The following is a 17,255-nucleotide window of genomic DNA, read 5'->3' as shown; positions in this document are numbered from 1 at the left end:
CGGGCAACTAGCCGGGTTCTGGCACCTCTGCCTGCTCCCCCAGAGCTCTCTGACTTTCTTCTGCCTCTTCCTTCCTCTTGCCCTTCATCTCTGAGAAGGCAGAGAGGTACCAAAGGGACTCTGAAACCTACCCTGCCCGGTCTGACAGCCTGAGTGGGCGCTCATTTTGGAATCTGTGCTATCCCGGGACAGGTGGGATGGTCATGTGGGAGAGATGGACGGGACCAGGATTGGGTTAAGCTGCCCACGGGTCACCCCAGTCTGCGGGCCAACACCCTTCCCCTCAGGCTAACCCAGGGAAGATCCCAGATGTCCTTGTCTGGGGCATCTGCTTGCGGGTTTGGTGGCAACCCCCTCTGTCTCAAGGGCCAGAAAGAAACCTCACACAGGTCCAGGGATGCACGGATCTTAAGATCCCATTCCACCCACAATGCTGTGTGGTTGGGTTGTGCACAGGGACAAAGGGAGCCCCGCTCAGCCTGGGGCAAGATGGAGGACAGAAAGGCTTCAGAGAGGAGGGGGTGCCTGTTCTGCATCTTGAAAAGTGAGTGGAAGTTTGCTGGTAGGATGAGGGCAGAAAGGGAACTCAGGCAGAAGGAACAGCTTACACAGAGGGGTGTAGACAGAGTGAGGCGGGGCAGAAGCCTGTGGTAGTGTGTGTGTGTGTCTGTGTCTGTGTGTCTGTGTGTGTGTGTGTGTATGTGTGGTGGGGGTAGTGTAGAGAGGCGGGGATTCTAGATAGCATGACCAGGTACAGGCATGGCCTGAAGCTCCTCAGCCACTGGGGAGCTCAGGGCAATGGGAGTCATTAGGGTTTTAAGAGGGGAATCAAGGCAGTTAGGCTAGTGATCTAGAAAATACCCCTCTGCCTGGAGATGATTGGAGGGATCGTGTCCTGTGAAGACCGGGTCCACCCCAGATTTAGCGCCTGCTTCGGGTGGGGATGGGGAGGGCCCTGTTGCTGGATCCGGGCCCAGCTGCTCTGGGACACCTGCCCGCGCCTCTCCCCGCCTCCTCCCCGCGCCTGCCTCTGTCACTCACAGGCAGGCCCAGCCTGGGGCAGCCATGGCACCAGCGCTAATCTGGATCTCTCTCCTTGGGGGTAAGCTGGGGTCTTCTTCAGGGGACAGGCCCAGGCTGAGGTGGTGAGAAGATCCTCAGGGAAGGGGTTGGTCGTTGGGGTGAGGCAGGGGCCAGAAGGACTTTGGGGTATAAATTCTCCCATCAGTGGGGCTCTAGGAAACGGGCTGGGAGGTGAGGTGCCGGGGCGGGGGTTGCTGGGAACTCTGAGGGGTGGGGTGTCAGGTTGGGCCTTAACCACACAGGTCCAGAGCGCTGGGGCCCTTTAATGAGCTGCTGGGCTGGCTTCTTTCTGGGTCCAGGCTAAATTTGGCCCTGGGAAGACGTGAGGGCTGCTGGGGCAGATCCTCTCCCTGGGCCTCCAGGCTCAGGCTTCCCTTTGCTCAGCTCCTAGTGGACGCTGGTGTGGACCCTATTCCCCCTGCATTTTAGGGGAGGCCCTAGAGTGGCTACCTGCCTCCTCCAGGGGGTCTTCCCTCTCCCTCCCTTCTTTCCTTCCTCTCTTGCCTCCCAGATAGTCAGCTTGGAATTCTTTTCCAAGTGCCCTTATGCACACACCCCCCACACCCCTCTCAGCCAGACATTAATCCTCGCCCATTGTGACTCTCACTGGGGGCCTAAAATGAGGGGTGAGGGGCTTCCGTGAATCCAAACCAAACTCAGGTCTGGGTCTCATCACTGTTAGTGCATGGCACAGTCAGGGCCCCCCTGCCCTTCCTGGGAGCCAGCAAAGCTGTCTCTCTCCTCTCACACATTTCTCTGGTCTCTCGGGGCCACCAAGGACTGGGTGGAAAGGGGACCTTATTCCCTGGCTGGGACTGAGGCTGGGCCGTTGTGTTTGGGGTCGTGTTTCCCCACAGGTCTCCTGGAAGGATTGGGGGGCACCGAGGCCCAGCAGACCACCCTGCACCCACTTGTGGGCCGGGTCTTTGTACACACCCTGGACCACGAAAGCTTCCTACAGCGTCCTGAGCACGTCTTCCGTGAGAGGGGCCTGAGGGGCACTGGGGTGGGCTGGGGGGTGCCTGGCCCAGGGCTGGGGAAGGCTGCTGTCATGTCTCCAATGCCCTCTCCTCCCTTCCACCAGCTGTCCCAGCCCCCGTCCCTATCACCTACCACGCCCACCTCCAGGGACACCCAGACCTGCCTCGGTGGCTCCGCTATACCCAGCGCAGCCCCTACCAGCCTGGCTTCCTCTATGGCACCGCCACCCCAGAAGATCGTGGGCACCAGGTCATTGAGGTACCACCAGGGGCCGCAGTTGGCTGTGTTGCATGCAGCAGGGACCCGGCGCTCCCTCATTTGCATGAGTCGCCTGCCTCTAATGTGGTGTGCTCCTCAGCCTCCTCTCACCAGGCCCAGCTGCACCACGTTTCTCTCCCAACCCAACCTCTCAGCCCCCTGCTCCATCCTCCAGGTCACAGCCTACAATCGGGACAGCTTCAACACCACCCAGCAGATGCTGGTGCTGTTGATTGGGGACCCAGAAGGTACCACCAGCCCCGTCTCATCCCTACCCCATCATGCCAGTCTTGGGGGAATCTCCCCTGGAAGAAGTTGTAGAAGCAACTAGTCAGGGGCAGGACACCCTGAAAACACTGGAGTTGTGTTCTCGGCTGCTCTGCTGACAGGCCAGTCGTTGAGGCTGTGGGTGTCGGGGAAGGGTGTTTGAGGCCTGTGATATATGAGGTATTAGGCAGAAGGAAGGGAGCTGAGGGTTATGGGGAGGAGCTTAGATGGGGGGAGGCTTTGGAAGGATCCATGCAGGGCTGGGGGCTGGGTACAGTCTGAAGTGCCCACCTGGTCCTCCCAGGCCCCCTGCTGCCATACCAGGCTGAGTTCCTGGTGCGTAGCCATGATGTGGAGGAAGTGCTGCCCTCGACACCTGCCAGTCATTTCCTCACAGCCTTGGGGGGGCTCTGGGAGCCAGGGGAACTCCAGCTGGTCAACATCACCTCTGCCTTGGACCGTGGGGGCCGAGTCCCCCTTCCTATTGAGGGCCGCAAGGAAGGGTAGGTATGCAGCCCAGGAGGGCTTCCTGGAGGAGGGAGCTGCTTGCCTTCTGTCTAGGTGGTGGGCATAGAACATGGGTCTCCCTAACTTCCAAGTGGGGCTTTATCCATTGTCTTGCATGCTCACCACACCAGTCTTTACCTCCTAGTGTCATGTCACACTGTCCACTTCCTTCTGGTCATGCCATCTTCCTCTTGCCCTTCCAGGGCCCAAACCCTAGTTACCCTGAACTTTGCACTTCCTCGTGTCCTTTAGGACACGAAAAATTTATCCATTAAAAGATATTGCCGGGAGGACAAGGTCCCCAGAAGACTGGGGTGCTCTGTATACTCTCACCATAATCCCAGACCTCAGGCTGGGCGTGATCCCCAAATCTCCAGTGCTCAGTTGGCACCCTCAGTTATCTAATAGTGGTTTCTGTCTGGGCCCAGGGTATACATCAAGGTGGGCTCTGCTTCACCCTTCTCCACCTGTCTGAAGATGGTGGCATCGCCCGACAGCCACGCTCGCTGTGCCCAGGGCCAGCCTCCACTACTGTCCTGCTATGACACCCTGGCACCTCACTTCCGGGTTGACTGGTGCAATGTGTCTTTGGTGAGGAGGGCTCTGGGAGTGGGGGTGGGACAGGGCCCCCATCACGGTCTCCTCCATCCTCACCTTCCTATCCCATTTCTGTCACTCCAGTTATCTCTACTGTCTCCCTATCTGTCTCTCTCTCTCTCTCTCTGTCTCTCTGTCTCTCTCTCTCTCTCTCTCACACACACACACACACACACACACACACACACACACACACACCCCTGATGTTCCACCTTCTCCCACAAGAGGGCAATAGAGTCCATAATCTCCAGCTTCTGGAGCCCCAGCTGTGCCCACCCAACTCAACAGCTACAACAGTCACTCCCACGAGTGGTGCCAAACTTCTTTCTCCACCTAGGGTTTCTGTGTGACAGCTCTGTTTACTTTCCTTTCCTCTAAGGTGTCACTTAGCAAATTATCTTGCAACATGGAATAGATAGCTCACCCCCGTGTTATAAACCAAAGATGCTCACTTCTGCTCTTTGGGATATGGAGCTGAGGTGTCTAGGGTCCCTAGAGATCCTGTTCCCAGGGCTAGGAACCCTTCCTGTGACTTGACCAATAGCACAGCCAGAAACTGGTAATCAATACTCTTGAGCACTTGCTATAGGTAAGGCACTGTGCAATCCGTGTGTTTTATCCTTGCAACCACCCGGGAGACAGGTACCACTATTAGCATCCCAATTTTACAGATGAGGAAATCGAGGCACCTAGAGGTAAATCATCACAGCGCAGAAGTTTTCTGAAACAGGATTCAAACCTGAGGACTGTACTCTAACCCCTGTATGGTCCTGCCTCTCCTAGAATTTTGTTCCTGGTTTCTAGACCAGTGCTTGTCCTGCTCCATCACATGAGCTGGGAGCGGCAAGGCGGGAGGAATCCCTGCAGTTTCATGGAGTAGAACTCCTGCTCTGTGCCCTGGGGGGCTCTGTGTCTAGCCATCCACTCCTGGGTCAACCCTCCGCTTCCTGAGCAGGTGGACAAGTCAGTGCCAGAGCCTGCAGACGAGGGACCTGCTCCAGGTGGTGGGATCCTGGAGCATGACCCATTCTTCTGCCCGCCCACCGAGGCCACAGCCCGAGACTTCCTGACCGACGCGCTCGTCACCCTCCTGGTTCCCCTTCTGGTGGCCTTGCTGCTGACCCTGCTGCTGGCCTATGTTATGTGCTGCCGGCGGGAGGGACGGTGAGTATGGGGGCAGAGGGCAGGGAGGGCACCAAGGCTGGTGCTCACATTGTAGACGCCTTGTGCACTTGTGCTGCCTGGGGACCCAGATCCCTCTGAGAGTGGAATCCACGGCCAGGAAAAGAGCAGGGGCCCCTTGCATGGCCTGCACCAGGAGGGTTGTGGATAATAGCTAATCCCCTCCCTTGTTTTTCCACAGGCTGAAGAGAGACCTGGCCACCTCTGAGTGAGTAGGAGAAGTCTGGGGGATGGGTGGGAGCTCCCCTGGACTATTAAGCTGGACCCTCCAACCTCCATGGGCAGCAGACAAATCCCAGATAATGGGGCCACACTTAGTCTGTTTCTCCAATCCTGGGCTGGTTGGGGGCTGGATCCCACCTATCCTGGCTTGGCTTTCTCATTTTCTGGTCTCCATGGAAGAGTCTAATGTGGGACAGGATCTGTTGCCACCTTCGGGGAAAGGGTTTGGGAAGCAACTTACAAGGCTGCCAGTGTGTGCACCAGCACACACACACACACACACACACACACACACACACAACCACACTTCACTGTGAGTCAGACGCTTATGCTCAAGGCTCTGCTCTGCTGCAACGTTGCTGTGATGGGCTCAGTCTCTTCACCTATAAGATATGCGGTTGGACTAGCTAATATCTGGATGCTTTCCATTTCTCCAGCCCTTCCCAAATCTTACCCTTATATTTGACCAGGTTTCCCCCACCCCTGGCCTTACCTTTCCTGTGTGCCCCCCAAACCTCTTCCTCTCCCACTCCCTTGAACCCCAAAGATTCCAGGAGGCAGGTGTGAAATAAGTTAGGCTCCTTTTATTCTCACTGCTCTGAGCCTGTGGCGGGCCTGGCACCCCTGCCTGCTTGCCCAACCTTCCTGATTAACTGCGGCGGCACTTGGCCGCCCTGCGAACCCCCTTGATGGGTCGCCTGTGCCCCGGTTTGGAGCCCCTGAGCAACCGGCGCTGCCCAGACTGGCATTGCCCAGGCCGGCGCTGGCGCCGCTGCCGCCGTCTCTTGGCCTTGAGCTTAAACTTGGAGGCATGATTCTTGCCCATGAGGAAGGAGCCTGTGGCCCCCTTGCCTGTCACCTGCTTGAGCATGCCCTTGTCCACCAGCCCCTTGAGCACTCGCTTGAAGCGCCAGGCATTGCGGGTCATGTTGTAGCCCCTGGTGGCAACAGCCTTCTTCAGGGCGGCCAGGGACACGCGGTGGCCTGCCCCTTTGTCTGCCACGAACCCCAGGATCACCTTGGATATGCTCGGCTTCCGGTGGGGATTGGGGCTGGTGCGGCGCCGAGTCTCGCTCTTGCTTGGGAGTCCAGATGAGCTGGCCTGCCCGCCTGCCCCCAGGGCAGTGTTGGAGGCCAAGGGCCCAGATGGGGGTGGCAGCGAAGTGTCTTTCTGCATCTCTTCCTGGGGTGGGTGAAGGGAACTGGGTGCAGAGACCTCCAGGATGGCGGCTAGAAGTCTCTCCTGGGTTGCTCCTCGGTGCGGGAGGTTCCCCAGTTCCTGGTTCCCTCAGAGACTTCCTGTAGGGCTCTGGCCCGAGCCTTGCCCTGGGTGGCCAGAAAGAGGACCAAGGATGATCACCTACGCTGGCCTTGGCAGACTGGTGCCTGAGGTGCAGGGGGTGCTAAGGTTATCTCTGTAGTGACCTCAGGGGGACATTGTGAGGCCACCAGAATCCTGTGAGGTCACAGTGGACCCATTGTTCCCCCTAGGTGGGGCAGAGGGGAGATACCACCGAGTGTGGGTGTCTGGCATGCCTAGCCTGGGAAGAAGGGCTGTGGCTGAGAGTCAGGCGAATGGACCTATGTGGTGGGTATTGCTCACCAGCTGATTTTAGGGTGCCCAAGACCCCAGTTTTAAACCCACCATTTTGACCCCACCATCTCAATTCGTTGGGTTGAAGAACACAAAACTTTTTAGAATCAGTATTATACCTACATTTTTGAATTTTTATGGGGAACAAATTTCCCAGCGTGAACAGAAATGTAATTCCTTGATCTATCTAACTTAATTTAATTCCTTGATCAACTTTTTTTTTAACAAAGTAATAAAAAGGATTTCCTTCTTTTCTGTTTTCATGTTTATTTGGTAGAATTTTTTCCCCTATTGGGAACAGTGGTTTTCTATGTAAGTTTTGGATTTTCCTCCTCAATTTTTTTTGGCCTGTGCCAAATTTGACCAATTTTATCTTCTGCCATTGAGAATATTCTCTTCTGACCAGTTACTTTCCACCATGTCCAGCTTTCCTGGGTCAGTTTTCTAGCTCTGCTGATGTCAGGAAAATATGCTTCTACCATCAATCTTGAGTCAATAACCAGTTTTACCATGTGTGTGTGATATTAGCCCTTGCTGGTATGGATTTTATGTTGATTTATTTCTACAAAGTCCAATTTTATTCATTTTTCTTTTTGTTTGTTCGAGGAAATTGAAATTATCCAAAATAGTGAATCCGCTGCCCGGTTTTTACCTGCATCAGATTTTATTGGTCAGAACATCCTCCAGCCCAACGACCCTCTCCTGTGAGCTGTGTGCCAGAGGCAGGGCTCAAGGGGCTGTGTGTGTGTGTGTGTGTGTGTGTGTGTGTGTGTGTGTGTGAGTGCCTGCCTGTTCATTTTTCTGCCCAAGTGCTGATGTGGAAAGATTGTGGGGGAGGGCGCTGTGGCTCTGACTTTTGCTCCTGCTCTGGAAAACACGTCCCTGGACCATTTTTCCACCTGTGTGTGTTGCCAGAGTAATGAGACCCAGATGTGGGGCTAGGGGTGGGGAGGGGGCCCATCGACCAAGGCCTCCCCTGCCTGAGATTATTACCTGCCTGGCTGCCTCCACTTCTACACTCTTTTTGCTCCCTTCCCGTCTCAGCCTCCCTTCGCCTGGGAATGGAAAATTGTGTTTTGGACAACTCTGCTTGCCAAATTCCAGACTCAAGAGCTCATTTTGACCCTCCCCTCGCCTTTAGTGGGTGGCTCCACCTCCTTCCGCTGGCCAGAAAGTGCTTGGTTCTCTTCTCCCTGGGGAGGAGAGTGGCTCATTCAGCAGGAAGCTGGAAAATCTTTCCTTTAGTCTTATCTCTCAGACTCCAGCCGGAGTCTGTATCCACTACTTGAGATGGGGATATAGATGGAAAACATTTCCCCCTCCTGAATTTGATCAGTAAGTAATCCAGCAGTAAGAAGGATGGCTTCCACCCTGCCTGGGGCCCCCACCCCTTTAAGAAAACCAGTTCTTGTTGTCTGTCTGACCCGGCAACCAGGGAGTCTGTGAAAAGCCCACAAGTGTGGGTGGGTTCATGCCAAAGGGCTTGGAAATGTCCTTCTACTGGAGGCCAAGTTCATCAGTGGACCTACTCTAATAATACCAGTGATAAAAATAGCAACAGAAGACTCCCTATAATAATAGCTATCTTTGGCTGTATGCTGACCTGTATATGTAAATGTTTTTCTTGCATTAATTCATTTAATTCATAAAACAGCTTTATTACAGTTGAGGAAATGGAGGCAGAGAGTTCAAATAACTCACCCAGGGTAACACAACCAGTAAGCAGAGGAACTCACATTCAGGCCCAAAGCAAGTCCTCGTGCGTAACCACTGTGCTACCCTACTTCTCAAAATGAATTAAAGTTGCTCCCGGACAGCAGAAAACAAGCCCATGAGAATGTCAGATGAGAAGGAGGCTCAGCCTTCCTAGAGGAAACTGGATCTAGAGCTCAGGAGGGCCTTGCTAATGGGTGTGGCGGTCAGCTCATTCAGCCCCTCCTAGGGTTTCCAGCCCGGTGAGGGTGGAGCCTGGTCCCAGCCTCAAGGAGACCGGGTCTCAGACACAGACAGGAAGTAAGACTTAGCATCTGCACTAAGCAGTGCTGGGGGCAGTGTGGGGCAGGGTGGGAGAGGGTCAAGGTTTGAGGATCTAAACCATAAGCAGTCAAAGTCCACCAGGGAAAGAACTTGGGCAACAGCTAGGAAAAGGTGGAGGAGGTAGGTTTGCCAGACTAAAATGAGGATGATGGGGAAGGGAGACAGCATTAGAAATGGAAACTGATTGCTGGAAGGGACCCAGGGGACCATCAGAATATAGAAACCACATAGAGCCCAGCAAACAGTGGCCTCTGAAAATCCATGCCGCGGTGGGCACCTAGTCATGTCTTAGCATCTCAGGAACACTTACCTTGCGCCAGGCATTTTTCTGAACACCCAACCTGTATTTTCTCATTTAAACTCCGCAGCAATCCTAGGAAGTAGGCTCTTTTATTCTCCTCATTTTACAGTTGAGGAAACTGAAGCTCAGAGGGGTTAAGCAACTTGCAGAGGATACACGGGTTTGAACTCAGGATGTCTGCACCCAGAGCTATGAAGTCAATGGATACTGAGCTGGCACCGAAGAACTTCCTATTTGTCCTTCTCCCCACATCGTGTATGTCTCCCTCCTGTGCCCCTAGCATCCAGATGGTCCACCACTGCACCATCCGTGGGAACACAGAGGAGCTGCGTCAGATGGCATCTAGCCGAGAGGTGCCCAGGCCACTCTCTACCCTGCCTATGTTCAGCGTGCACACAGGCGAGCGGCTGCCCCCGCAAGTGGACAGCGCTCAGGTGCCCCTCATACTGGACCAGCACTGAGGGCCAGCCCAGGTGGGTCCAGCTGGGCAGGGCCAGCCTCTTTCTGGGAATGATGCGGTTTCCATCTCAAGGCTGTCGCGGGGGGTTGGCGGATGGGTAGGGGCACACAGACCTGTCTGCCGCCCAGGGTAGCGGTGGGACGGTGTCCAGCAGTGGCAGGGGTGTGGCCCCCAGTGCCAAGCACTCAGATTCCGAGGGTCAGGATGGGGAAAGCGGGAGAACTGAGACCTGGTTCTCATAGGCTCCCACTCTCTCTTCTCTTTGCTGCTCCCATCCCAGCCCTGCCCTTGTCCTCCCTTCTATCCCCACTCAGAGCGGCCATCACCACGACCGCATCCTTCTTCCTGACTCCAGTTCTTGGCCCTCTGGACCCCAGACTTGGAGGATGGCGGGGGGCGAGGGTGTCTGGGATCAGAACCCCCAGAATAAACACCTGCTGCTCTGCTCGTCGATTGCTGTGCTTTTGTCTCCGAAGCCTCCTCCCCAGCCCTCACTGCTTCTGCTTCCCTTTCTGCCTTGTGGATGCCCTCAGAGGTAACCTGGGGCTGCTGCCTGACCTCGGGACTCTTGACGTTTTCACATTTCTCAAATGCTCTGTAAGTAAGAGGGAAGGACCTGCATATGCAGCCTTAATATTGATCCTCACATGAACCCAATAGTGAGGGACAATTGGATCATTATCCCCATTTAACAGACAAGGAGAGAGAGAGAGTGACTTACCCAAGGTCACAGAGCAGGCAAGTGGTGGAGCTTGGATTCAGATCTGTTGCGTCCACCTCTACCCTGCCTTTTGGAGGGCTGCGAGGTTCTGGAAGCAGGCGATCTGGGCTCTCGCGCAGTCAGACCCCTGGAGGGAGGCCCCTTTGTAAGTCATAACCTGGATATGGAGAGGAGGTTAGGGTGCTGGACTCTTAATGCCCTGGGTCAGTGACCCCTCTCGGGGGCTCCTCAGGGACAGGGTCGAGGTCCACAGGACACTGCACAGACTAGAGCCCTTGTTGAGCTTGATGTCACCAGCTTAGCTTGGTCCCCATGTGAGCCCTCAAGAGCATGGCTGACCGGGAAGCAGCAGCAGCTTGTTCTTCCCAGGTGGCTGTAAGCAAAGCATGCCAGGTCTTCTCCTGCCCTGCCACCAAAGCCACACCCAGTGCGCCCTTGGGAGAGCAGGCCAGAGATGGCCCCGGCGGGGACCCAGTTAAAGAGTGGGAGGGAGGAGCAGGGTCTTTTGGCTCAGGCCCCTGACCGAGGGGGCAGCTCCGAGACAGTCCAGACAGGGGGAAGCTCTGCCACTCTAACGCCTCTATACCCCTTTCTGAGCTCCTCACACTAGGCCTGGGCCCCATCTACTATCCTGGAGCTGATGCTCAATCACCCCTTCTGTGTGTGTGTGTGTGTGTGTATTGTATCTATGTGTGTACGCATGTTATATGTGCGCGTGTGTGTGTGCATGTGTGTATGTGTGTGTATTGTATCTATGTGTGTATGCATGTTATATGTGTGCGTGTGTGTGCGTGTGTGTGTATGTATGTGTATTGTATCTATGTGTGTATGCATGTTATATGTGTGCGTGTGTGTGTATGTGTGTGTATTGTATCTATGTGTGTATGCATGTTATATGTGTGCGTGCGTGTGTGTGTGTGTGTGTGTAGGGGAGCAGGTGGGGGGGACACATGGAATTTTTCTCTCACCTGGAGGCGAGAGCCCAGCCTGGGGCTGAGGGGAAGCTGAACCAGCTAAGGCAGCCCCCAATCTAATAACAGTGCCCCAGGGCCCCTGAGGAGGGCTGAGTTTCTGAACACTGCGTCCCACTTTTCAGAAATGTACAGGCAAAGGGGTCATGGGGGCCCCAAGTTGCTCCTGGACTCCCCTCTCCTTTCTCATACTTCCCAGAATCCCCACCTTGAAAAAAATATCCTGAGTTCATTCACTTCTCACAGCTTCCACGATGACTTTCCCAGGCCAGCTCCAGGATCTGGCTCTTGGACCCCCACAGCGGCCTCCCTGTGTCCTCCCTGCCTCCTCCCTGCCCCTTTTGACTTACCTCCAGTACCAATCAGGCCAGTTCTTTAAAAGGAAAAATCAAGGAGTCTCACCCCTCTGCTGTCAACTCTCTCTCCATTGCCTTCCCGTGACAGCAAGGGGAAAACCCAACGTCTTGGTTAGGGTTAGAGACCCCATGTATGCCTCTGACCTCATCATCCTAGCTCCCATGCTTGCCTGCTCCAGCCACACTGCCTCCTAACACACCCCTGTTTCGGTGCCCTCGCCCCTGCTCTTCCCTCTGTTAGGACCCCCAGTCTCCTATGTCCGCAAAACTTCCCCTTAGTGCAGTCATTTTGGCCTCTGTGCAAACGGCAGGTCTCTAGAGAGGCCTTTCCCCTGCTCAGAGAGTGCTCTCCACTTCTGGCTCCAGGCCCATAGGATGTGCCCTGTATGAGCACCTTGTTGGGGTCAGCTTTGGCCCTGGGCGAAGCTTCAGGAGGGCAAGATTCTGCGCTCCCCCAGGGGCAGTGCCTGCACACAGTGGGTGCTCAGGAAAGTCTCGGGAAAGAATGTGTGAAGGGAAGCCATCAGGTCCAGCCGGTCAGAGTTCTTGAGCAGGTTGCTCCTCCTCTCTGGGCAAAGAGGGTAAGGTGAGCAAGGCTACTGCTGGAGCTTTTACATTATCTTGTGGGTGCCCCCCTTCCCTGCTGGCCACCCTACACCCATTGGTTAGTTAATCCCAGAAGCATCCATGGAGGCAGGAATAGGCCCAAAGCCTCTTGAATATATGTGCTCAATAAACTCAAGGGCTCTTTAGGTAACAACCCCCAATCACATGGACTCTGACTTTTCATTCACAATTTCCTCCTTTCCCCGGGGCCCCTCATCTGGCTGAAACCTGGAGCTGAACAGAATCTGCTCAGATTGGAGGCTCTGCACAGTCAGCCTGCGGTTTGGGATGGTTCTTCCCTGCTCTCTGTCCGCTCTCCACTCCCATGAGGAGGAGGCCACCCTCTCACCCTGCACCCATGCGCTTTTCCTGTTCAGCCCGGATGGGAGAGTCTGAGACCAGCCCCATACTTCCCTCTGCCTTGGGATCTTGGCAGTGCCTCCCTCCCAGCTCAGCTACCAGGAGCACACGGGAGCCTGGCTGCTGGCCCAGGAGGAAGTGGCCCAGACACAGCTGGGGGGATAGCGTGACTGCGGAGGACAGCGAGCTGTGCCTGGACACAGGCACACGCAAGCCCCACTGCCCTGGCACTCAGCACCCCTTTACATATGCTGGGAGGGGCAAGATTTCACCTGGCAGTCACACCTCAGCCCCTCACCACCAAGGACAAATAGCTGCTCCTCCCTGAGATTCCATCTCCCTCCCTCCCTCATCTCCTCCAGCGTCATACCCACACTGCCCACAGGATCCCATGTCTCCACCTTCATCCCAAACACAGCTCTCACGAGTGACCTCTCAAACTGGTGAGAGGACCCTCTGCCAGCCATGAGGACCCAGGAACCCTTAAGCTGGCCTCAGCCCCTGCATGCACACTTCTTCCTTATTCTGGAGACATGTTCATATGTACACATTCATGCTCACACCTACACCCATTTTAAAGCGACTCCCTTGGTGTATCTGCTGGGATTTGGAGCCAGAGTGAGCAGGGCTCCAATCACAGCTCAATTTACTCACAGACATTAATCATAACTGTCCTGGGGGCTTTTGTGAGAGTTTAGGAGAACTAGGCAAGTGCCTGGCATCTGGCAGCTCCCAAGAATGAAAACTCTATTACATACAAGTAACTCACATGATCACCCCAGAACCAGAGGTCTGTGAGGTCTCCTTGTCTCCTAAGACCCGAAATGGCTCAATTTCCATTCTACAAAGAGTTCAAGCAGTGAACTGGGGAGGAGCCTGAAATTCGCCTGCTCCTAGGCTCTGACCTGCTGTCCATCCAATCCCGCTCTGTCTGCTAAGGCAGCTGCTGGCCACCGGTGGCCACTGAACACTTGAAATGTGGCTTCCAAACTGAGATATGCTGCAGAGGGACTCCTGAAATGATAACATTTAGGGATATACTGGGTTAAATAAAATATTTTATTAAAATTAACATTCCGTTTCTTTTTGTATGTTTAATACGGCTGCTAGAAAATGAAAAATTACACATATGGCTCACTTTTTACTTGTATTGGGCAGAGCTGGTTTCACGGTCCTACCTGTATCTCAAGTCCAGATTGACCCAAAGCCAAACCAGAACTCAGCCACTTTCCAGAACACCTGCTCCCTCCAGGCCTCTGTGAGCATTAGTTTTCGGAAGCCTTGAGGAGAGGGAGCGGTTTGCCTCACAGCAGTAAAGTCACCTAGCATTGAATACGTGGTGGCATTCTTGCTCTAAAATGTGCTCTGGTCTCCACCCTACCCTGTCTTCCTTTCCTCCACTGCTGTCTCATGCAGAGAGAATCCCAGTCTCTCCATCACCCACGGGGCCCGGACTCACCTCGCTCCAGGCCTTGCCATGCACATCCCCTGCAAAGCCCTGGATTCTCCATGAGTGTAAGGGCCTGATCATCCTCTAAGACAAAAGCCTTCCTTCTTCCAGGGTTTTGCCTCCTGGTCCACGGACATCTCTCAGCTCTCACACCTGGAAGGGGATGCAGAGACACAGCTGCTGACCCGCACTAAAGCCTCGGCAGCCCTGGACTTCAGGATGGTGGCCTCCCTGCCCCCAGCTTCTCCGCATTCCCCCCACTCCTCCCTGCTCTATCATCTCCCTTTCACCCTTACACAGACAAACTCTCTTATGCCCTCAGTCATGTCTATGCACACGTGCCCCATGTATGCAGATTCCCCCCCACCCCCGCTGTCCCTCACACACCCACGCTGGTGCAGGATCCCTTTGAACACTGAGGCATTTGGTCCTAGGTGAGTGCGTACTTTCTCATTCACCCAGGGATGACTGCAGGAACCCACCTCACTCCCTCTCCTCCTGTGGGTCTTGCTTTCAGAGCCCCATACTTGCTCCAGCAGCCCCTCAATCGGCTCCACATGGCGCTGTGGGCACCTGGCCTGAGGCTCCCACGCTCAGCCAGGAAGCCCCTCTCAACATCACCCAGCTCTGTCTTAGAGGCACCAGGGGAGCTGAGTGTTAAGGAGCCGGAAAGAAAAAGAGGGAAAATCCACCACATTTCAGTTATAGAAACTCCTGTCAGGAGATGGGTTCGAGCCACAAAAAGGCCCCAGGATTCTGAAAGAAAGCAAAAAGTGAAAAATCCAAAGGTAGCCTCCTCTTTCTAGAATCTTTGGTCTAGATTTGATTGAAAAATCAGTTGCAGGAACCTGACCGAAAAGCAGAAGTGAGTCCATGGAGCAGCAGGCGGAAAGGGCCGAGGTGCCTTCACGCGTGCGGGCAGTGGGTCTCGGGGAGCAGTTCTGAACAGCTGTATTTAGGCAGCTGTGATGTCAGCGGAGAGGAGGGCTTGAATCTGGAATGTAATACAATGGCCCCTTTGTCCCCCTGCCCTCCTGCCCGGCATACACACTGGAACCACAGTCTGGCTCTAACGCACGTGACGCAGGCAGGACAGCACAGTGGGGCTCTGTCACCACCACCGCCCTGACCAGCGGCGGGTGTCACCTCGCCTGCCCTCATGCATGCACACGCACACTGCAAGCACACACACGCACCCACGTGTAGGTCTGCGCACATGTAGTGAGAGGCACAGTCCCCCTGCTTTGCGTAGAACTGTGCTGCTCAGCTCAGTAGCCGCAAGCCATGGGTAGCTATTAAAGCTAAACACAATAAAATGAGAAACGGAGTTCCTCGGGGGCACGTCCTCTTGTGAAGCGCTCCACAGCCACAGTGGCTAGTGGCTACCATGTTGGTAGACAGAGAACGTGTTTCTCATGGCAGCAAGTCCAGGCCTAGAACCTCTCACTGCTAGTTGCTTGCACGTGGATCTGCACGTGCTCTTCCTCTCACACTTGCTCACTCTTATTGTCAGTGATGCTCACACACCACCCGCTCTCCTGAAAGGGCCACCTCTTGACCTCACCTTCTCTTTCTTTAGCCTCCCCGGTGTCTACGCCCGGACCTGCGCCCAGCATTGCAGTGCCTGGCCTCCAGCCTGCCTCGGCCAGCTCCACTTGACCTGGAGAGCATAACAGGTGAGAACAGCAAAGTACGACAGTGGCAAAAATGTCTGCTCTAAGGCTGAGCTGAATTCTGCAGACGTGGAGAGCTTTGGAAACTCAGGTCAAACTCTGCTTGAGTTGGGCAGGAGAATGAGGGGACAACGAGACATTTGAAATATAAGAAAGATCTGGAAGTTAAGAAGTGTGGTGCAACCGCTGGTGTGGCAAGCGTGAGCCTGGGAGGAGACAGTGAGAATGAACAGGTGGGTAGTGATCAGGTAAAGCCTTGGATGCCAGGCTTGGGTTGATTCCGGATTCCCTGTGGGGGCAGATGGAGATGGGACCAAGATGGCCAAGGGCGCCAGGGAGCAGGAGGTCCAGGTGGATGGGTTGCGGAGGCTGGTGTCAGGCCTGCATCGCCAGTCATTCACTGGATTGATCAGAGGATCACCTGGTAACTTGAGGTAATTTGCATATTGAGTAAACTTTTGTTCAAAGCCACAATCTTTTGTCCTCTTTAAGCTAATTCTAGTACTCCACTATCCTGAAGCTGAGAGAAGTGCTAATGATGAATTATTAAAGGCCATAGTTAACCACCATGACTATTTAATGACAGCCGAGGCAGACAATGGACTCTGAGGACTTGTCCACCTCTCTGTGGACCTGAAGGAGGGATGTGGGCCTTTCCTGCCCAAAGGTTTATGCCCTAAGACCTTGCAGGGGGCAGGGGTAGGGGGGTTTGTGGGATAGGGTAGCTGTCAACTTCTCCCCATCTCTAGGTCTCTGGGTGCCTGGTCTGCTTCAGAGTTCTGACTCCCTGGATCTGCTATGTCCCCACAGACTGCACACTGCTGTCCCTCTTCCCTGAATGGGGATCTGGCCAGTCACCTTCCCTGTGGGGGCCTCAGGCTCCCAGGCCAGCAGGAGGGGCAGGCAGAGGGTGAGAAAAGGGGAAGGACGGGAAAAGAAGGAGGAAGAGGAAGCAAGAATTTTTAAAAATGAGAAAGAACAGGCGGGAGGCAGGGGCTGGTCAAAATGAACTCCACAGGCCAGGGCCCAAGTTCTAGGGACTTAGAAGGCTAAGAGAGACCTAGGACATGCCCAGCTGGTCAGGAAGGCCCATTGCCTCCTGGTAGCACCTGGAGAGGACCTGGATTGCAGCTCTCCAAGGCCCAAGGTTCTCCCTTTTCCTCCTGGGGGGCCCAGGAGAAGGGGCGGGAGGCACTTCTTCCTTTAGGACTCCTCTGGTGCTCAGGGCAGCCTCAGCAACCCCTTCTCATTCAGTGCTGCTGGATGCTCCCTTGGGGGAGCTCAGAGACAGCAAGGAGGGAGAAGAGGCCAGGTGACTCTGCGTTTGCCCAGGAAGACTCCCAGTTTCTCCTCCCTGCCCCACCTCCCTCCCACAACCATGGGCCTCCCAGTGCCCACCCCCCTGCTGAGGAAGTGCTACCAAAGCCCCCAACCCTGCAGGATGCCCTCAGCAATGGAAGGGGGCAGAAAGAGTTAATGACACTGATGAGCGTGGGCATGGGCCTGAGGTTTGGTCAGAGCAGGGCTGCACGGAGGTATGCGTGTGTGGCTGCACAAAAGGGTTGCCTGTCTGGCACTGTAAGGGACAAGAGGGTATGGGAGACACACAAGGACGATGGCAGGAGAAAA

General features: G+C 54.9%; 2 protein-coding genes and 1 non-coding gene across 4 annotated transcripts; 1 reads left to right on the top strand and 2 right to left on the bottom strand.

Moving 5' to 3' along the window:
* Window positions 404–9,940, top strand: SGCA (sarcoglycan alpha). Of its 2 annotated transcripts, none has more exons than XM_018064896.1 (10): window positions 404–544; window positions 1,941–2,063; window positions 2,168–2,322; window positions 2,498–2,570; window positions 2,894–3,092; window positions 3,525–3,687; window positions 4,649–4,857; window positions 5,057–5,083; window positions 9,310–9,502; window positions 9,770–9,940. In XM_018064896.1, the coding sequence occupies exons 1-9, from the start codon at window positions 490–492 to the stop codon at window positions 9,488–9,490; spliced, it is 1,185 nt and encodes a 394-aa protein (XP_017920385.1). In that variant the 5' UTR covers window positions 404–489; the 3' UTR covers window positions 9,491–9,502; window positions 9,770–9,940. The 2 variants fall into 2 exon arrangements, with proteins under 2 accessions (XP_017920385.1, XP_005693732.2); XM_005693675.3 differs by lacking the exon at window positions 404–544 and adding an exon at window positions 951–1,102.
* LOC108633283 (spermatid-specific linker histone H1-like protein) lies at window positions 5,662–9,302 on the bottom strand. Its single transcript, XM_018064897.1, has one exon. It carries the CDS (start codon window positions 6,272–6,274, stop codon window positions 5,747–5,749), a length of 528 nt encoding a protein of 175 aa, XP_017920386.1. The 5' UTR covers window positions 6,275–9,302; the 3' UTR covers window positions 5,662–5,746.
* Window positions 13,133–14,862, bottom strand: LOC102184191. The gene is made up of 3 exons (XR_001919728.1): window positions 14,436–14,862; window positions 13,963–14,106; window positions 13,133–13,517 (listed from the first exon to the last, which is right to left on the bottom strand). It is a non-coding gene; the product is annotated as an uncharacterized LOC102184191 (transcript).

The sequence above is a fragment of the Capra hircus genome, chromosome 19 (assembly GCF_001704415.2).
Source record: "Capra hircus breed San Clemente chromosome 19, ASM170441v1, whole genome shotgun sequence".
Lineage (NCBI taxonomy): Eukaryota > Metazoa > Chordata > Mammalia > Artiodactyla > Bovidae > Capra > Capra hircus.
Note: the sequence above shows the minus strand (reverse complement) of the source record. Positions and strands in the feature narration are given on the sequence as shown.

Bases quoted from the DNA above. Each gene is read 5' to 3' on its own strand.
- SGCA (XM_018064896.1), top strand. From the start codon at position 490: ATGGAGGACAGAAAGGCTTCAGAGAGGAGGGGGTGCCTGTTCTGCATC. The intron at 2,323-2,497 runs GTACCACCAGGG...TCCATCCTCCAG, and splicing joins GTGGGCACCAGGTCATTGAG to GTCACAGCCTACAATCGGGA. The intron at 5,084-9,309 runs GTGAGTAGGAGA...CTGTGCCCCTAG, and splicing joins AGAGACCTGGCCACCTCTGA to CATCCAGATGGTCCACCACT.
- LOC108633283 (XM_018064897.1), bottom strand. From the start codon at position 6,274: ATGCAGAAAGACACTTCGCTGCCACCCCCATCTGGGCCCTTGGCCTCC.